The following is a 19971-nucleotide window of genomic DNA, read 5'->3' as shown; positions in this document are numbered from 1 at the left end:
TCACATTTTAGTGGACCTTAAATAGGAAACATTTTAGTGACAAAAAAACTGTAATATGCAAATACAACACAATGTAAATTTTTTTCTTTTTCTGTAGAACAAATCTGATAGAACTGAAGCAATTACTGATTAAGGGTTTGCAAAGGTCAGTGTTAACAATGGGTGGAAGAACACTGAAACAGGTTCCAAATCTTTGTCTGTACCTGGATTGCAAAAGAGATCATATTTAAGTTTATGATACATGTTGTAATCAATGCTGGGATACATTTGTCAAGCCAACTTATCTTCTAAGAAGTTCAAGTTGTTATATGTAGGAGGAACCATTGTGGGTCAATCAATCAATTAATTAATCAGCAAGCCTTGCCTACTATGTCCAAGACACTATAGACAACAACAAAAATAAATCTAGTCCTGCCCACCAGGAGTTTATATTTCATCAGAAGAAAGCAATATATACCCATAAAAGAAAATAAATACTACTAGTAATTTGAGGCACAAAGCAGTAGCAGCTGAGGGAATTAGAAAAGGCTTTATTTGGTAGGTGGCATTTGACTCAGTTTAAAGGAAGCTAAAAATTCTAAATAGTATGGGAGAGATGACATAGAACTCAGGATGGGTAAAGGCACTAAAAGAGAAGTCAGAATATCCTCTGTGAAGAGAAGAAAACAGACTACAGTTATCCCTTCCACATAATGGGACTTGATATCCTCTTGATTTGAAAAACCCATGTAAAATTTTTTGGCTTTCCCTTTGTCCCAGAGAAGTCTTTTTTTCTTTTTATTTTATGAGGTATTTAGAATATGTTATTGTATTGATCATATACTACATATATATATATATATATATACTATATATAATACATATACTATCAAAACTATACAAATACATATATGAATATATTTCTGAGTTTCTAAACCTTTTCTGTGTCATCAGCAACTCCCTCAAAACTCCCAAAATATTCCCATTTATTTTCTTGTGTCAATCCATGATATATCAAAACCATGATGGAAAAGTCATGATATAGAAGGGATAGCTGTAGTTGACTGGAATGTAGAGTACATGAAAGGAAAATATGGAATAACCCTGAAAAGTTATTTGAAAACATGTGAAGTGCTTCAAGAGCCAGAGGAGTTTGAGTTTCATTCAGCCTGGACGAAACAGAGAGCCACAGAAGCCTTTTGAGCAAAGGTCAAACATGGTCAAATTTGTGCTTTATGAATTTAATTTTGGTTGCTAGTGAAACAGAGATTGGAAAGTGCTGTTCTGGATTTCTTCCATGAGGCCTGGGTGACTGACTAAGGGAAAACTCTCAAGAGCTCTTAGAGCATTTGTATTTCCCTGAATAATTATATGTGGACTGACTGTTGGATTCTTTTCTCTCAGAAAGGAGGTCCCATAGTGGAAACATCATCCTGTTAGAAGCCAGTCAGTTGCCATTGAGTTTTCTTTTTCAGACCTCTAATCTAATCTAATCTTGTGTGATGTGCACACAAATGAAGATTCTAGCTATTTTTCATTGGCACCATAATGAAAATGGGAATAGCAAATGGCTTTGATTATAGGAATTAGATAGTTTATTGAGATTGACAGAAATCTTTATAAGTATTTTACAGCTCTGAAATCATGTTTTAGCAAATTACAAAAAATACACTTGTTCTCTCTTTTTTTCCTTTCTCTAAGGATGAAAGTAGATCAGCTTCAAAAATAAATTGTAAAAATTCCCTAATTCACCAATATTAATGAGTCTTTTGCTTTGAATAAAAATGCAGTCAAAAGGATCCTTGACCCTCTAAGGATGTCATCCCCAGTTTAAAGAAAAAGTAGAGTTTGAATAAGTAATGTCCAATAAGCTGGAGCAATGAGAAATTTTGTTAATTTGGGTCCTGTTTAGCATTGTATTGTCAACAGTAATCTTTTTTATTAAGAATATTTGCCATCATTAAATTTATTATGCCCATCAGTAAATGAAAGATATCTGATTTTTCACGATTATATTTGAATTTAAATGCATCAGATCATCCACCTAGACCAGGAATAACTTTTAATTCTTAAAAAATCAATATGTGAAATTTTACTTAAGTGATGTTTTCTGAAATAGTACACTGATGCTGATCTTCTTTCTTATTGTGAATATAATTAGTTTCTCTATTGACTTTTTACTAAATTAAACTTCTTATATATTAAGACACATTGGACTCAAAGATGTAGAGATGCTTTCTTGTTTTTAAGGATCCTGTTTATTTCTTTTTTTAGCTTCACTTTATAAATGCATTTTATAGCTTAGGAAAAAAAAATGTTTTCTTTACCATGTTATCGTTATAGTATAAATTCTGCTTCACAAGTCTTCCCAGGTTTCTCTAAAACCATCACTTTCATCATTTCTTATATCACAATAATACTCCACCATATTTATAAGCCATCATCTGTTCAGCTATTCACTAGCTTAATGGGTATCCCCCCTTAGTTTCCAATTCATTTTTCCCTATAAAAAGAATTGCAATAGACAGATAGATAGATAGTGTGTGTGTGTGTTTGTGTGTGTGTATGAGACAGATAATACATATTGACAATGAGTTGTTCCCAAAATAAAACAAAAAGAGAATGTATAAATGGTCAATCAAGCAGGTTCTTTTACTTTTGGATACTGCAAAAAGCCCCTTTAATGTTTCCAAATTATTCCAGAAACGAAAGATATATTTTAATATCAATCTTCAAGTGGTGTTTTCATATGACTAAAGAGATATGGAATAGCAATAACAATAATAACATGCATATCACTTACTATGAAACAAATACTCTGCTAAACATTTTTACAAATATTTTCTTATTTAATATTCCCAAACAACTCTTGCAGGTGGATGCTATTATGATCATCATTTTAGAGATGAAAAAATTGAATAAAATAGGTTAAGTAACTTTCCCAAAGTTACACAGCTACTAAGTGTCAGAGGCCCCATTTGCACTCAGGGCTTACTTGCTATTCACCACCGATACAACACAACAATTTCTTAAGAACTGAAAAAATAGGAACCAGAAAACAAGCAGAGATGCTTTACGGGTTTGAGTAGATTGAGTAAAACAAATGAAGAACTTTGAAAAAACACTAACACTAATAATGATAATGATGATGATGATGATGATGATGATAATAATGGGTTTGAGTAGATTATGACAAATGAATAACTTTGAAGAAAGTTCTACTACTACTATTACTAATAATAATAATAATAACAACTTTTATGTGTTACTTATGTACTAGCACCATTTTAAGCCCTTTAAAAATATTTTCTCATTTAATCCTCCTAACATCCTGTGAGTTAGTGAGTTAGTTGTTATTCCAAATTACAGAAAAGGAAATAGGTTGAAAGATGAAATGACTTGGGGTGGCTAGGTGGTGTAGTGGATAAAGCACCGGCCTTGGAGTCAGGAGTACCTGGGTTCAAATCTGGTCTCAGACACTCAGACACCTAGCTGTGTGGCCTTGGGCAAGCCACTTAACCCCATTTGCCTTGCAAAAAAAAATATGAAATGACTTCCCTAAAGTCAAATAACTGGTAATCTGTGGCCACATTTAAACTCACATTTAAACTCCAAGCAAGATGCTTTCTATATCATGATAATATGTAATGGAAAAAGGAGACAGGTTAACCTATGAGCATGGTGAAGGAAAACCTGTAGACTCCCAGTGATATCCTCAAAGGGGTCCACCAGTACCCTCAAAATGTCAAGAGAAAATGAGACCTCACACTGCTGATGGGAAACATGGGAAAGAGTTGCTCACATTTAATTCAGTATTGTATTTGTTGGTGTCTATATCATGGGAAGGAATATCCAAAATGAGATCATCTCAGTATTTGAGTATATACATCTAACATTCTACCCAGCCTGTCAAAGTTGAAAGCTTCAAGGAAAAACCTGCAGCATTTGTTTACTAATCTCAAAGTACCCCTCAGTACCAGACCACTTTCATCATTGGTTCAATGGAAAATGGTCTTTGAGAGGCTTGATACTAAAGTTTTACCATCATCTCAGTAATATCCACTTATTTTTTTTCATCTTCCATATATGGGAGGTAGGCCCCCATAAACTTTCATATACTTTACCACTGGGTTGCTAAAACCAGAGGAAGGATAACACTTTGAGAATAGGGCTTGCTGTATTCTTTACATGGATATCCATTGTACCCTTCAGAGTATGGTGCCCATATGAGGCATTTGATACATACTTATTAAATCAATATATTGGTCAATAATGAAAATACCCTCTTACTGGTTAGCCTCCTTCCAACCTGGAAGCCCAACTTTGTCAATTTATTTAGCCTCACCTTCTAATTATCACTGTCAACTGCTCAGATGGAATAAAGTTTAAAAAGGAAAGAAAAACTTTCAAGTCCAGAATGTTCTCTGCTGCTTACACTGTAATTTTTCTCTTACTCACATCCTGTGCTACAGATTATTTCTATCCCTGGAATAAATACAATGTGTGCCTCAGTCTGTTCTCAGCTACCTGTCAGGGATGCTGGTAGTTATACTCACTAATACATCCCCATTGTCTTTAGATGACTATCTTCCAGGCCCTGTTCAAAGTAGCACCTTCTCTGTTAACTATCATCACCAAAGACACATTGGAATTTAGATTCTATCACTGACTAGTTTGTTGACATTGGCCATTAATTCACTTTTCTGAATCTGTTTCCTCATATCAAAATGGAGATTTGATGCATTCCTGCCAAACTCAAAAGTTTATTGTGAACCAAGTGTTTTACTAAAGCAAAAAAAAAATGTGTTATAGAAGTGTGAACCCTTATTATTTACTCCCTTACAAAATATTTCTCACTTCAAATGAAAGGAAGGAAAGGAAATATTTATTAGACCCCTGCTGTGATTCAGTCACTTCCCTTTAAAATATGATCCCCTTTTATCCTCACAACAACCCTGGGAGGTAGGTACTGTTATTATCTCCAATTTACAGTTAAAGAACCTGAGACAGACAGAAGTGAAATGATATGCCCAAAGCCATAGTCTTTATTCAATGTATCATCAATTGCCTTTATATGGAGTGATAAAACCTTCCTCTCCTTATGTTGTCAACTCCTGTCTTCAAAAAAAGGAGGATTTTTTTCCCATTTTTTTCTATAAAACAAAAAACTTATGGAATTCTTTAATGTTTTATTTCATTTTTAATTTATGGAGTAAAATAAGTATTTAGTATTTCCATATCCAAGTACAATGAAAAGATGATTATACATGAAACTGGAAAATCTACTAAGTAAAACTTGCTATTCCTTTCAAATATACAACAAAATTATCATGTAAATTTCTTTTTCCTCCAATTGGAATTTTAAAAACATGTTTTTTCTTTTATACAAATTTTCAGTGTTATCCTGAAAAATCTCATTTAGTGGATAGCTTCAGGTTTCTTAAGCTGGTTTACTATCCATGTTCACAATCTGTGTATTTTGTTCTTAACCCTCAAAAGGTTCTAAATGCGTTTAAGTTTCCTGAAGGTTCATCTACCATACAAGGAAGGAAAGGAGAAATAAGTGAATGTTATTGAGGTGACTAATACCAGGCTTCTCAGTGACATTTTTGATGGTGCCTGAAGTTAATGCACAAAATCCAGTTCTGAATTTAATTCATTGCAAGTTCATTTTCTCTCTGTGTGTGTCTCTCTGTCTCTGTGTCTCTCTGTCTCTCTGTCTCTCTGTCTCTGTGTCTCTCTCTCTCTCTCTCTCTCTCTCTCTCTCTCTCTCTCTCTCACATACACACAGAGAGGGAGAGAGAGAGATAAAAAATCTAATGCCTAGTTAATATTTTGCCTGAAAAACCTATATACAATAACTTCTGAACCATTAAGCTGTAAATGGATGGTTGCTTTTATTTTTTTTTCACTGCCTACTTAGAAACTTTTCATCTGACCCAGTTTGACCCAAGTCCATCTTCTAATATATTTTTAACTGTGTGACTCTGGATAAGTTGCATTTTCTTCATCCATAGAATGAGGATAATAAAAATTGCAGTATCTACCTTTTGGGAAGATTGTTATGGGGATATATCTCTTTGGAAACCTGAAAGTGCTATATAAATATGAATTTCATATATACATACCTACATATACAAATCCTGCCTCTCAAAATCTTTATAATTATCCAATTTGTACCCAGCTCTTTTTCCAACCACTCTATCACTATTCTCTTGCATTGTGTCTCATAGAATGCCTATTCAGCTGTGGACAAACTCACCTTTATTTTTAATCTCTTTATCTCCTCTTTCTTCAGTCTTACCACCTTAGCAGAAGGGGCAGCTTGGTGTCACTGTGGATAGATCACTGGCTTTGGAGTCAGGAGGATGGGAGTTCAAATTCAGCCTCAGACACTTGACACTTAACTAGTTGTGTGACCTTGGGCAAGTAACTTAAAACTTATTGTCTCGAATCCAGGGCCATCTACAGTTGTCCTGATTCATATATGGCCACTGGACCCAGATGGTTCTGGAGAAGAAAGTGAGGCTGATGAATTAGCACAGCATCCCCTCACTCAAATCTAATTCATATGTTTGTCATAGTATCACCTCCCTGAAGACATAGTCCTCTTCATGAATGAAGGACAAAAAAAAAATCATCACCTTAGCAGGCATTTGGATCCACCAGAAGATACAGAGTCTCTCATGGTGGTCACACCTTTCCCTCCATTTTCTCTCATTGTAAATGGAACAAAAGGAAACTTTCTTTCTCTCCAGTCTTTGTCAGTTCTAGATTATGTATCTACCACTTTTGTTTTATTTGACATTCACACCATCTATCATCAGCTCCTAATAATGCTGCTGTTTTATAATTTTGCCCGCTATCCCCATGCCTTATATTACCAGATGACTGCTGCACCTTGCTCACATTATTTGTCTTCATCCCATTCTGTCATGATCTTTTGTGACTTTGATATTTAAATTAATGAGCCATCACAACGTCCTCTTTTACCTCACTCTACATTAACCACACACATATCTGTGCAATCTTATCTTGGATTTCCTCATCACAAAACAATATCTACTTACAAGAGCTCTGATTTAGTATTATCCCCCTCTAAGACCACATCCTTCTCACTAAGTATTATTCTCTCCTCATCCATCTATCTTCACCATTCTATGACTTCTGGTCCAGTGTATCTACCATCACTTCAATTTTCCTCTTTATATTTCTCCTTTCCCTCTCTACTTTCACCTTCACCACTGTAGTGTTTGCTTCATTTCCATGAGTAATGCTATATTCAGTGTTACTTGAAGATCTCCTCTGCACTCACCTAGTTCATTCCCTCTGGAGTTTTCATGTAATCTTTGAACTCATTCCATTCTTTCCTTCTCCACCCCATTGTTGTTCTACTCAGCTTTATGTTCATTATATATGATTTCACATCTACTCTTCTTTTCCATTAGTCTTTAAAACAAATTAAGGTCCCTCTCACATTCAAAAGCTGACCCCTTTTATTTGTATTTATAGGCCTTTCATTCATTTTTTTTCATTTATTTATTCATTCATTTCATTCCTGTCCTTCCTGGAAAAGCTTCCTCTTAACTATTTCCTTTTCCACAGAATTGCTGTATTTTTGAGTTGGAAAGGACTATCTAGCTCAATTCATATCAAAAGGAATTCCCATCATACCTTTAACATGGTTATTTATCTAGCCTCTGCTCAAATATCTTCAAAGAATATTACCAGTACCTCTGAATGCAGATCATTTCACTTGGAACAAGTCAAATTGTCAGGAAGTTTTCCCTGCATCAAGCCTAAATTTCCCTTTTCAAAACTTCCATCCATTTCTACCTTGGAGGTTCAAAAGTTCTAACCCTCAATTTGGGGGCATTAGAATCGAGGACTTAATCATGTCCTTCTTTGCTACTTTACTCCAATCTGCAATCTTGGTCTGAGAAAGTATCCACTCTCCTGTCCCAATTCCAACTCCCAATGTCAGTCACTTTTCCCTTTTTTGGAGGGCAGAGCTATCTCTGTCTATATTATAGATCTTACCTTCCCAAAGATTTCCCTTCCCTGAGGCAGTAAAAGCTGTGTTCTCTTTTATCTTGCCTTTTTCTGGTCCACCTGAAGAGCCTTCTTCTAGCAGGATCTTTCCTAGTTGGAGAAGTCCTTAGTGTTAAAATTGCTTGTTCCCCTTGTAAACTATGGATCTCATGGCTCAGGGATCTCAGAACACCTGAATCTGATCCATACCATTTTCTCAGAATAACTTCTTCTCTAGAGTAAACTTGGTCTCTCTTTCTGAATTTGTGAAACTTTGAGTTTCACCCGAGCTCATTATTCATTGAGATAACCCTAGAGTCAAGAGAAAATCTATTGAATTTAGAGTCTCAAGACCTTAGTTACAATACCAACTCTGTTACTGACTATGTAAAGGAAATGAATAAAGGAAGTTTTAGATCAAATTAAGGGGTTTCCTAAACAACATGATATCACCATAGGATATAGTACATCATTAGTGTATGAGTAAAGTGAAGAAGTACGTTTGTCAACCTGAGAGAGATTATGGGGATTATGGGATGTTGGCCATTGAATGAAAATAACTAATAGAACAGAATTTCTAGATATTGGTTGACTTAATCACAACTTTACCCAACTTTTTCCTTTGGCATCTTCCCCAGTAGAGCAAGTGGTAAAAGAGTAGAGACTTGAGGAGTCCCCAACCAGAAACAGTAATGGTGATATAGGTGATTAACATTTTCCAAGGCAAAACGATTCTTGCATATAGTCTAAGGAGATAATTCAAGGACATTGCTTCTTAAAACCCAACTTTAATAGGGAGAGACAGAGACAGAGACAGAGAGAGACCGACAGACAGACGGGGGTGGGGGGGAATGATGGATCTTGCTCCTTGGTCCATATGATTCCTAGTCATGTTCTATTTAGGACACCAAGTCAAATATAAGAGTATGGAACAAGAAGCCTTCAAATTTTGAAGGTCAAGTAATTGATTAGAAAATCAAATCAGGAAATATTTATACAGATCCTTGGATAAAGATACCTGCTTTTTCTAAAATATCATTGCAGGACATTAGCTAAAGTTCCCAAAGCTAGTGGAGACTACCTGAGAAAAAGCAGCCAGTGGTATACATCATAGGCAGCTAGGTAACACAGAGAGTGAGTAGAGTCAAGAAGACCAGAGTTCAAATCTGGGCTCAGCCATGTGACCCTGGGTAAGTCATTTAAGCCTGTCTGCCTCAGTTTCTTCATCTATCAAATGGGAAACCTCTCCAGTTTCATTTCCAAGAAAATCCCAAATGCTGTCTTTGAGAGTCAGACATGACTGAAACAACTGAATAGCAATAAGAAGTATCAGAGAAGAAGAATCCACAGCTTAGCAACATTAGAGTCATGAGTTGCCCCTACTTGGTCAGGTCTTACCACACATGTTCCCTGAATATAAAATTCTCTCCCACATGTGCCTTGGCCAAAAATGTTTCTAGCATGTACACATGTATTTGTGACCACTAGGGTTGTCTATTCCCCTTACTGTTGCTGACTGTACTTTCAACAAAGTGCACTCTAAGGTTGATAGGGGAGACGTTTTGTAGCTGTTCTTATAATCGAGTTTTAGGAAACTATTGATTGACTTTAATCACAACCTTATTTTTGATTTAATTGTGTCTTCTGACTATTATGGAATGCATTTTAGCAGGGGCTCATGACTTTTAGGAGTGTGGAGGCAAAATACTCACCTTTAACCTGGAGTATTCCCCTCCAAAGGACCCATTGAGGGATGCCACTGGGGTTCTACATCTATTTTTGTGACCTTGGGCAAATAGCACCCTGGACCTCAGTTTTCTCATCTATCATTTGGTATGGTCAAATTAGATTAATTCTGTGATTGCTTTAAATTCAAATTCAAAAACATAGAAATGGCACCTGAGCCTACCATCATTAGCTATGCCCTCTAAGAAATGTTCAACTGGGTGTTTGTTGTTATTGTTGAGTCATTTTCAGTTGTGACCAACTCTTCATGACCTCATTTGGTGTTTTCTTGGCAAAAATAAAGTGGTTTTCCATTTCCTTCTCCAGTTCATTTCACAGAGGAGGAAACTGAGATATTTGAATTAAATAACTTGCCCAGGATCACATAGCTAGTAAGTGTCTGAGGACCAACCAAACATTCTATCTTCTACACCATCTAGCTGCTTTCAGATGGGTGTATAGTTATCTATATTCTGAGTTTCCAAAGAAAGGCAAAAGTTCAAATTAATTCATGACCCGTGTATGTGATATAATCAAGAAGAAAAATTCTTAATCTTAAGTTCTGGAACCAGTCATGATTGAAAAATAAACTTGGATATGAATATTTCACTTGAGCATTGTCAAACAATTCAACAGGGTGTAGGTGCATAGACGTATACATGTAGTAGGTGATGGAAAGTATAATTAACAGAGTTTCTAGCATTGTTGGTGTCAAAATTAAAAGTAGTTTAATGTAGGTGTATGGAATAAAGGAAGTGGCAGCTGCACCAGTCAGTCGAGTAACTAGAGTCTAAACTTAAAATAAGCTGCTTTTCTTGCAAATTGCTTTTACATATATATATATATTGCATTACTATAGTTCCTAATCTATCACCATGTCTCTGACCATATTTCTATTACCTGCACAATATGACATCTTATTCTATTAGAAGATAACTTCCTTGGAAATAGAGATTGTTTCCTTTATTGACATTATATCCCCCAACACTTGACTCAGTGCCTACCTCAGAAAAGGTACTTTAAAAGGGCTTATTGATTGATCGATTGATCATAAGACTTTCTACTCTTATTTGGCCATACTCCCTTCCACATTGATCTTCCATTGTTCAGAGCTAGGTTTGCCACCAATGCAATGTTCAAGTGGAAGAGCACCCAAAATGCTCATGCACTTGTGTTTTTATCTCCAGCCTTCATCCTACTCTTACTAACAGGGTACCACCTATTTTCCAGCCCAGTTGTCCAGTCTTTGCTATCTATGTTTTCATCAGATTCAAGTCAAATAATATATAGCCTTCAAGGAACCATTGCTTTCCTAATTTTTTGAATTTACCTATACTTCAATCTCCTTCATATCATCTTTGTTTGTGCATGCTTTATAAAACTCTTGGTGGTACAGAGGACAGGGTAACAGGCCTGAAGTCAGGAAAACCTGTGTTTGAATCCAGCCTCTGACACTAACTAGCTATGTGATCCTAAGCAACATCTTTAATCCTGTTTGCCTTGATTTCCTCATCTGTAAAATGAATTGGAGAAGGAATTGACAAACTACTCTAGTATCTTTGCCAAATAAACTCCCCCCCCCCAAAAAAAAGGAATGCAAAATATTGTACAGGACCAAAAATGACTAAACCATAAATTAAAAGTCTCTGAAGATCTTTATTCCAATTCACACTCATATTAATGAGTCAGGTCCCCCCAGAACAAGGTGACATAGCCCCCTCAGAGTTCTAGCAGCCCCCATGAGAGATCAGATTGATTCTTTCTGTTGCCATTAGCTTCAGTTCACATTCCAGCTGGCTTTTTCCATTATTAATTGTCAATAAGAATTATCTGCCTTATGTCATTAATATCATTCAAAGTAAACATTAACTTTAACTTTTTACTTTTTAACATTAGTGAGATCTAGTAAGATCATAATTATGAACATTTGCCCCCAAATTTGGAGATATACTCTCCCCAGGTCATTTTTCCCCCCACTCAAACTTAACACACTGCTCATAGGGTGCTCAACCTGGTGTCAGGAAGAGGTGAATTCAAATCAAGTTTTAATCACTAGCTGTGTGACCTTGGGTAAGTCACCTAAACCTGTTTGTCTCAGTTTCCTCATCTGTAAAATAAGCTGGAGAAGGCATGCTAGTCTACTCCAGTATCTTTGCCAAGAATACTCCAAATGGTTTACAAAGAGTCAGATGTAATTGAAAATGACAAAGCATCTCCCCCACAAAGTTCACTTCCCAATGCAAGGACCTGCATTTTGACTGCAGAGTAAATCTACAACTGGGCTGTGTCCCATAGATCCCTCCTTGAGACTGTACTCTTTTTTTTTTTAGATTTTTCAAGGCAATGGGGTTAAGTGGCTTGCCCAAGGCCACACAGCTAGGTAATTATTAAGTGTCTGAGGTCAGATTTGAACCCAGGTACTCCTGACTCCAAGGCCAGTACTCTATTTACTGAACCACCTAGCCACCCCCGGGGCTGTACTCTTGACCAAAACCTCTGGACCAGACTCTGATTCTCTAATCTCTCCTGGCTCACTGTCTTAATCTATAGAAGTTCGCAAGGTGTGGTCTACTGGGAAGTGCAAAAAAGATTAGAAAGAACAGAAATAGGAGCCACAAGCTTAGCCCTGAGCTCCTGGGCCATACAAAGGCCAGTGCCTAGGTGAAGAGGCAAAGGCTTGAGGCTGTTCCCTCAGTCAGAGACTCTAAAATAGCTTATTAAAGAAAAGAAAATGCCTTGGTCTGTTTGGTCTTGTTGAATGCATTCTCATATTTGACTCAGTAGTCATTCAGAAAGCTTCTATTCTTCATGTGGTAAGTAGACCAGTAACAATACCTGGGCTTCCTGGGAAGTTCACTTGAAGATTACCTTAGCAGAGCCCCCTGCACATGCTCACAAGAGACTGAGTTCATGGACCGGTTCCCCTACCCTGTCTTCCTCCAAGAGATCTGTGTACACAGCTTTACCCCCATTCAATTATAAATTCCTGAAAGTCTGCATGAAATATATTTTTTTAATCCCCAGTGTCTTACATATAGGAAATCCTTAATGATTTTTGTTTTAAATTGAGTTGACCTTAATGAATTTTTTTAAATTGAATTAAAGGAAGATAATTCAAATCAGGCAAAAACTTCTTTGTTATTGTGGCAGCTAGGTGGTAGAGTTATCAGAATGATGAACTTGAATTCAAGAAAACTTAAAAACATTCTGCCACAGACATTTACCAGCTGCTTTTAATCTCAGTTTTCTCACTTGTAAAAATGGAGATAAATACTAGGAACTCTCATGGGTTGTTGTGTAGATAAAAATGAAATAATATATGAAAAATGCTCTGGTACTCAATATATATATATATTATAAGTGTATCACATAATATACTTTTATATAAATGTTGTTGAGTCATTTCAGTCATATCTGATTCTTTATGATCTCATCTGGGGTTTTTTTTGCAGTAGTAGTTTAATGTAGTAGTTTACCATCTCTTTTTCCAATTCATTTTATAGATAAGGAAACTGAGGCAAACAGGGTGAATTGACTTGTCCCGGGTTACCCAGCTAATAAATGAGGTCAAATTTTTTTTAGTTTTTTTTTTTGCAAGGCAAACAGGGTTAAGTGGCTTGCCAAAGGCCACACAGCTAGGTCATTATTAAGTGTCTGAGACTGGATTTGAACCCAGGTACTCCTGACTCCAAGGCCGGTGCTTTATCCACTACGCCACCTAGCCGCCCCCTATGAGGTCAAATTTTAATTCACAAATAGGCATATTCTTGACTCCAGGCCCAGTACTCTATCTACTGTGCCACCCAAATGTCCCCTTTTATAAATGTATATAAATATAAACTATATTATTTTATTATATCATATATTTAATATATAAATATTAGCTATCATCATTGTTGTCAACTATCATTTATCATTGCAGTATATACTATGAATGATACAGGGAAAACAGAGCAAAAGGAAATTATCATAAAGTAATATTAATGATGAAATTGCTAGTACTCTTATTGTACAAATAAGTCATCATTCAATCTTCTTTCCATAGTCATAACTGCAAGACTAGCTTCTAACCTAGGCCTAAGTTAGAGGCTTTTCATTTTTGTAATCATCTAAATGGAACAGCTTTCAGAATTCTTTAAAAATTAATTTGAATTTTATGTCTGCTTGTCTAGTACTCCTCTGGACTAGGATTAATTCATACTGGGAGAATTCTGATGTTAAAAATGACCATTGTGGAATTGATTTCGATGTACCCTCTGGTGCTATCTAGCTGCTTTTATGTTGTGGGGATTTTAAATAAGATAAAGAATTGACACATACAGTTCTGGTTGCTCTTTCTAGGTAGAAGGATTAAATGACTGGAAAGTTTTCCTTAGATACTGCAGTTTAGAGTAAGATAAGAGCCTTAGACAAATATTTTGGGGTGGGAAACAGAAGTAAAGAGTTCTTTCTTTGAATTGTTCAATACTATGTGTTCTCACTTAATAGTTGATTGTTAGGGAATCAACCTAACAATTTTTCCTAAGTTCATGGATTGCCAAATGGTATCCAGTCTTTTCAAATGATAGTATGGAATTAATTTTTTAATTAAAAACAAATTTTAAAATAAATATTTGAAAAGTATCACCTGGTGGAGACAAAGGAGAAGAAAAATTATGAAATAACTAATTTGAGTTTCTATACCTAGTAATATTCAGCACCACTACCCTTGGGCCCTGATTTATTGTTTCCCAGAATTGGGAGTGGGGAGGAACAGAGTAAAGGATCAAGAAAACCTTCATATGATGCACTGTGTTCTGAATTCTATTTGCACTCCAAAATGATTGTTTAAGAGTATTAAAATCAGGGCAGCTAGGTGGCGTAGTGGATAAAGCACCGGCCTTGGAGTCAGGAGTACCTGGGTTCAAATCCAGTCTCAGACACTTAATAATGACCTAGCTGTGTGGTCTTGGGCAAGCCACTTAACCCCATTTGCCTTGCAAAAAAAGCCTAAAAAAAAGAGTATTAAAATCTGTTTCTAGTCTTCAATGTTTCTACTTTCCTACTAGCAAAACTTTTTTTTAACAGTTTCTAAATTCTTTCCTTTATTCCCAGATGGAGAGCTTTCTATATCCAGTGAAGATGGATCTTTGGAAAATGGTCAGTCTTTGAGCTCTAGCCAGCTTTCACTTCCTGCCCTATCAGAAATGGAACCAGTTCCAATGCCCAGGGATCCTTGCTCTTATGAGGTGCTCCAACCCTCAGACATCATGGATGGGACAGGTAATGCCTTCCTTGTCATGATCAGAACCAATCTGCAAAGGTAGTATTAAGGTCCTCAGTAGTATGGTACATGGGTTTTTTATCTTCTCTTGCTTCATGTTTCTTTCCATACTACTGGAGATGAAGATTGGGAAATGTTGCTGAGTCATGATCAATCAATCAATTAATATATTGGATCCCCAGAATTAATTTCTAGTGTTTCTAGTGGTATAGTTCTGAGTATTTCTGCTTAATAGATTTTTAATGCAATACTGTTTGGGGTTTGGGGGTCTCAGCTTTTAAATTATTTTCTCTTTAAGAATGAATTTCCTTTCATGATATTAGCATTTTTAAATGGGGTAATTTGTTTTCCTAATTATTTGAACTGTTATTTTGGAACAGATAGATTCTAGGTCTCTACTAATTTTGCTTCAACTACCTTCTACACTTGCCATGTTTTCCACCATTGAAAAGCACTCATTTCCCACCAAGTGGACCAAAAATAATGCCACATTGAGTTTCAGGATTTTAATTTGCTGATAATTTGAAATATGTCTCAGCCTTTCTTTTTAGCTTCAGTTTTATTCTGATGTTTGTTGGGATTCTAACATACATTTTAAAGGGTTTGGAGAATGTTGTTGAATGTCTAGAATATACCCAAGTATTCAGATATTTATTCTTGCACATGAAGAAATGTTTCCTGTTAGGGGGCCAGACCAAGTGGAAGGACCTCTTAGAGTATGTGATGCTTAAGTAAAGCATCTTTCTCTATATCATGTACTGAGCTTCAGGTAGTTTGGAAGCAAATACCACAAGAAGAGATAGAAGTGTGTCTTGAAAAATGAATTTCTATTGACTCATTTTTTATCATTATGACTCCCTATCCTATCTGCATGACCAGAATTCATGATGATAATAACGTCTAAACTACCTTGGTTTGAAGGGAGGAAAAGGGGAGTAAGAGGTCATTTCTAAGACTTCATGTTGTGACTGAGTGATAAAAAGTTGAAGGAATGCTGCAGTGCAACTTGTATAATTCCAAAGAAGACTTAAGATCACTCTACAATTTCTGGTCTGGAGGTTTTGTCTCATCCAGGTTTCATGGCAGATAGTTATTCAAATTCAAGCCCATCGATAAGACAATAAGCAGGTAGCATGTTGTTCTCCCTGAGAAACTAAGTTTACTTAGTGACTGACATTCAGCCATCATGGTATGTGGCCCTAACGGAGTATCCCTAGCTGGCTTCCATAGGATTATGGTGTGCAGCATGGCTAGCTGAGCCTTCCTTTTGTTTTTATAACTTGCTATTATAGAGCCCTGGAGAAAGAAAAGGAGGAGGAAAAGAGAGGAGAGGAAGAGGAGACAGAGAAAGGAAGCAGAGGGAGAGGAGAGGAGAGAAGGGAAGAGAACAAGAGAAGAAAGGAAAGAAGGAAGGAGATGAGAGGAGAGAAGGAAAGAGAAGAGAAGAGAGATTTGGGAAAGGAGAAGAGGAGAGGATAGAAGGAAAGAAAGGATAGAAGGGAAGAGGAGGAAAGAAAGAAAGAAGAGAGAAGACTTGGGAAGGGAGAAGGGGAGGGAGGAGGGAAAAGGAAAGAAGGAAAGAGGAGGAGAGCAGGAAAGAGAAGGAGAAGGGGAAGAGGAAAGGAGGGAAAGAGAGAGAGGAGGGGAAGGGAGGGGACGGGAAGGGAGGGGAGGGGAGGGGAGAGGAGAGGAGAGGAGAGGAGGGGAGAGGAGGGGAGAGGAGGGGAGGAAAATTTGACTGAAACAGGTCAGTAATAGTTTCATTTAGTCCTATTGTCTGCTGAAAGCATCAAGAGATCAGAGGGAAAGGCAGGCAGCTCTAAATGACTGTTAAGAAGTGTCCTAATTGTTTAATCCCTACTATCTGTCAGTATGATGTCAGACTCCAGTACAATTCATCCAAGGATCTTCTAAATCTACAGATGGGAATCTGAAGGCATTTTTGATGGAGTTATGAAAATATTCCTTCTTTTTTCATTCTCTTTTTTGTTCTTTCCCTCTTTCTTTTTTCTTGCTCCTTTTTTCCCCCTTCTCTAACTATCCTTCCACTTCCTCTTTCTTTCAACAAAGCTTTGTTTTTCTTTTCCTGGTTTTCTAGGTATGTAGAATGAAGTTGTGTTGATGATGTGTCCATAATGTCCCATGTTCCTGTCCTGGCTACTGCTGCTATGTGCTACCTTGCTTGTAACATTGTTGTGTGTATAATGTGGTTGTGCCCTCCAGTGTCTGAAGAAAGCCCCTCAGCCAGTGAGGCCGGAGCCCACCTGTCCCAAGATCCTTCAGCTAAGCCAGTCCTGCTTCTTCCCCCCAAAAAAACTTCTGCTTTCTCTGGAGACCATGAGGAGACCCCAGTGAAACAGTTACCCCTCCTCAAGCAGCCCCCTGCCCTGCCTCCTAAGCCCATTGCCAGGATTGCGAACCATTTAACGGGTAAGTAAAGACTTTCTCTCAAGGACTCAAGGCCACCCCCTCCCTTCAAGGGATGGTTCAGTCTCACACTGAGATTTGAATATGTCTTTCCTGGGCAATTGTTCTTCAGAATGCAGATATCTCCCATGTGCATCAATCCCTTGCTTTGGGTCTGGACACCCACCAGTATCCCCCAAGAAGTTAAGGAGCCCCTCCATGTTTGTACCTGTCAGTGTGTGCTTTTGTATTCATGGGGAAAATCCCAGAGTGTTTTCCTTTATGGGTTTATTCCATTTAGCTTTGGAATGTTTACAAAGGTAAGATAGATTTCTTTTCCCTTTCTGGCTAACTAGAGTCTGGCTTGATTTTCCACCTTTCTCTTCAATTTTTTTTTTCTGAAGGTCTAATTTACTTTTCATATTGTTTTATCATGTGAATGTCTTTCCTCCATTTTTTAAAAAATTCCCATATAGTGAGCTATAATGAAATGACTTGGGGACTTATATTTTAACAGAGAATAGGCTTTTAAATATAGAAAAATAAAACATGCAAATTTGCAAAGGAAATCACTTATATGGAATAATTATTTAAATACAAAAAAAAAAACTTTACAGACATGCACCCCACGCCAGTATAATATACATTGGTATTTCTATGCCAAATTTTCCCACACCAATGAAATTTTTAGTCTGGAATTTAAAAAAAGCATAAAAAGATTGCCTTGCACTGTGATAGGCATTTGAATTTTGCAGAAGAATGCCTGACAAGATAGGTAAGAAAAACACTGGGAATATAAGATCATATTTGATGAAATCCTTAAGGAGTGATAGACATAATGCATTTTAATAATTGAGATAAAGAGGAGATTGCTGTGAACTAGAATAATTATGGAAAGCATTATGGAAGAGTTGAGTTTCTATACAGTCCTTGAAATCGACATGGAATTTGGCTAAGTATAGGGGAGGAAATTGGATGTTCTAAAAGAAAAAATACAGCTTTGAGTTAGAAATAAGCATTTCATCTTCCAAGGACAATGGAGATGGTGGCTTGGCTGGTAAAGGATGTATGTTGGAGAGTACCTGAAGCTAAGTTTTGATAAGACTTATCAAATTATGGAGAGTCCTGAATTCTAGCCCAAATAGTTTGAACTTTGTCCAGTAACACTCCTAGATAGGGGGCCTCAAGAGTTTTTCAGTCAAGGGAGTATCATGATTTAGAAAGATGAATTCTGCACAAGTGAGACTAGAAGAAGGGAGACCAGTTAGCATAGAAAACTATTCTAGGCAGCATGCCTAGAGGTGGCAGTGGGAATGAAAAAGAAGGAGCTGAATGGAAATAAAAGAACCATTTCAAAGGAAGAATCAACAGGACTTCCTGGCTGAAATTTTACTTACATTTATTATGTCATGCAAATTCATATTTTTGTCCACCGCACTTTGGTAAAAATAGGAACATTTACTCTTTTAGTACAAGCCCCGGAGAAATACTGTTGCCGACAGCAATCATCCTGGTGTACATAGGTCTTCTTTGAAGTAAGGAAGGGAATAGTGATGTTTAAATTAGCTCCAAGTCTCCAGCCTAATTTATTCTTTCCCAAGGATAGACAGTTATTATTATCTGTAAACTTTTACATCTACATGCCCAGCCTTAATGAATCAAAAAATTTAAAGGGTACTAGGTTTATCTAATGTTCTCAGCAGCCTTTAGAAATATTATGGGGAAAAAAGATTAGGGGGGGATGGAGATGGGGTATTTATGTGTTATATATCTCATGCTATCCTTTTGGGTTTTCTCTTAATTAGACTTGCATAATCAATGTAAGTGAGCAATCAGTCATAATGAATCAGCTTCACCATGAGGCAACTACATTAACCCTATTCTGTTGTTAATTACTCCAGAGACATCTGCAGGTTGTGAATGAAAGAATTAATAAAAATAAGGATTCTGGAACTCTGTATAGAGATTTTCAACTTAGCCAGTGTGTGTTTTTAACGTCTGTCATTCTAGTGACATTTTAGAAAAAGGGACAGAGAACAGATTAAGAGATAACAAGCATGACTAATAGAGAGTGACAGTGGTTAAGGGTCTGATAGCATTCTGGAGTAAATGTGTTCCTGGAATGATTTTCATTCCAGGTATGTGACCAATGAGAAGATAACAGGTATCTCTGATATTTGTCTCTCTTGTCCATTTCTTCATGAAAATGATGGATATGGGGGTATTCTTTTTCTTATCAATTTCTTCTACTTTCTGCATCCAAAGGAAGAGGAGCTACTCTTTCCAGATCTTCACCATTCCTCACCTTATTGATCTTAATTCCCCTCTCTTATTAAAAAGTTGAGTTGTTAACAGAGGGAACAATTCCCTCTACTGATGCAGGTCAGCAATTCGTCTGTTACTTCTATTCTAGAGATTTGTGCTGGGGAATTAAGAGGTTAATGCCACAGATCCAACACTGGAACTCAAGTCTTTCTAAAACCAAAGTTGTTCCCTAATGAATCAGTGGATGCTTTTCTATAAAATTTAAAAATCTTTCCCTTTCCCTTTATTTTTGGACTCCAGAA

At 36.7% G+C, this 19971-nt stretch overlaps 1 protein-coding gene across 4 annotated transcripts in view; it reads left to right on the top strand.

Annotated features, from left to right (window-relative positions):
* PHACTR1 (phosphatase and actin regulator 1) overlaps nt 1-19971 on the top strand; it is a 652586-nt gene that overhangs the window by 533620 nt on the left and 98995 nt on the right. For all 4 annotated transcript variants that reach the window (XM_074207811.1, XM_074207810.1, XM_074207812.1 and 1 more), the window contains 2 exons: nt 14830-14997; nt 17222-17428. In XM_074207811.1, coding sequence (XP_074063912.1) covers nt 14830-14997; nt 17222-17428 — 375 coding nt within the window. The remainder of the gene's footprint in view (nt 1-14829; nt 14998-17221; nt 17429-19971) is intronic.

Source organism: Macrotis lagotis, chromosome X (genome assembly GCF_037893015.1).
Source record: "Macrotis lagotis isolate mMagLag1 chromosome X, bilby.v1.9.chrom.fasta, whole genome shotgun sequence".
NCBI lineage: Eukaryota > Metazoa > Chordata > Mammalia > Peramelemorphia > Peramelidae > Macrotis > Macrotis lagotis.
Note: the sequence above shows the minus strand (reverse complement) of the source record. Positions and strands in the feature narration are given on the sequence as shown.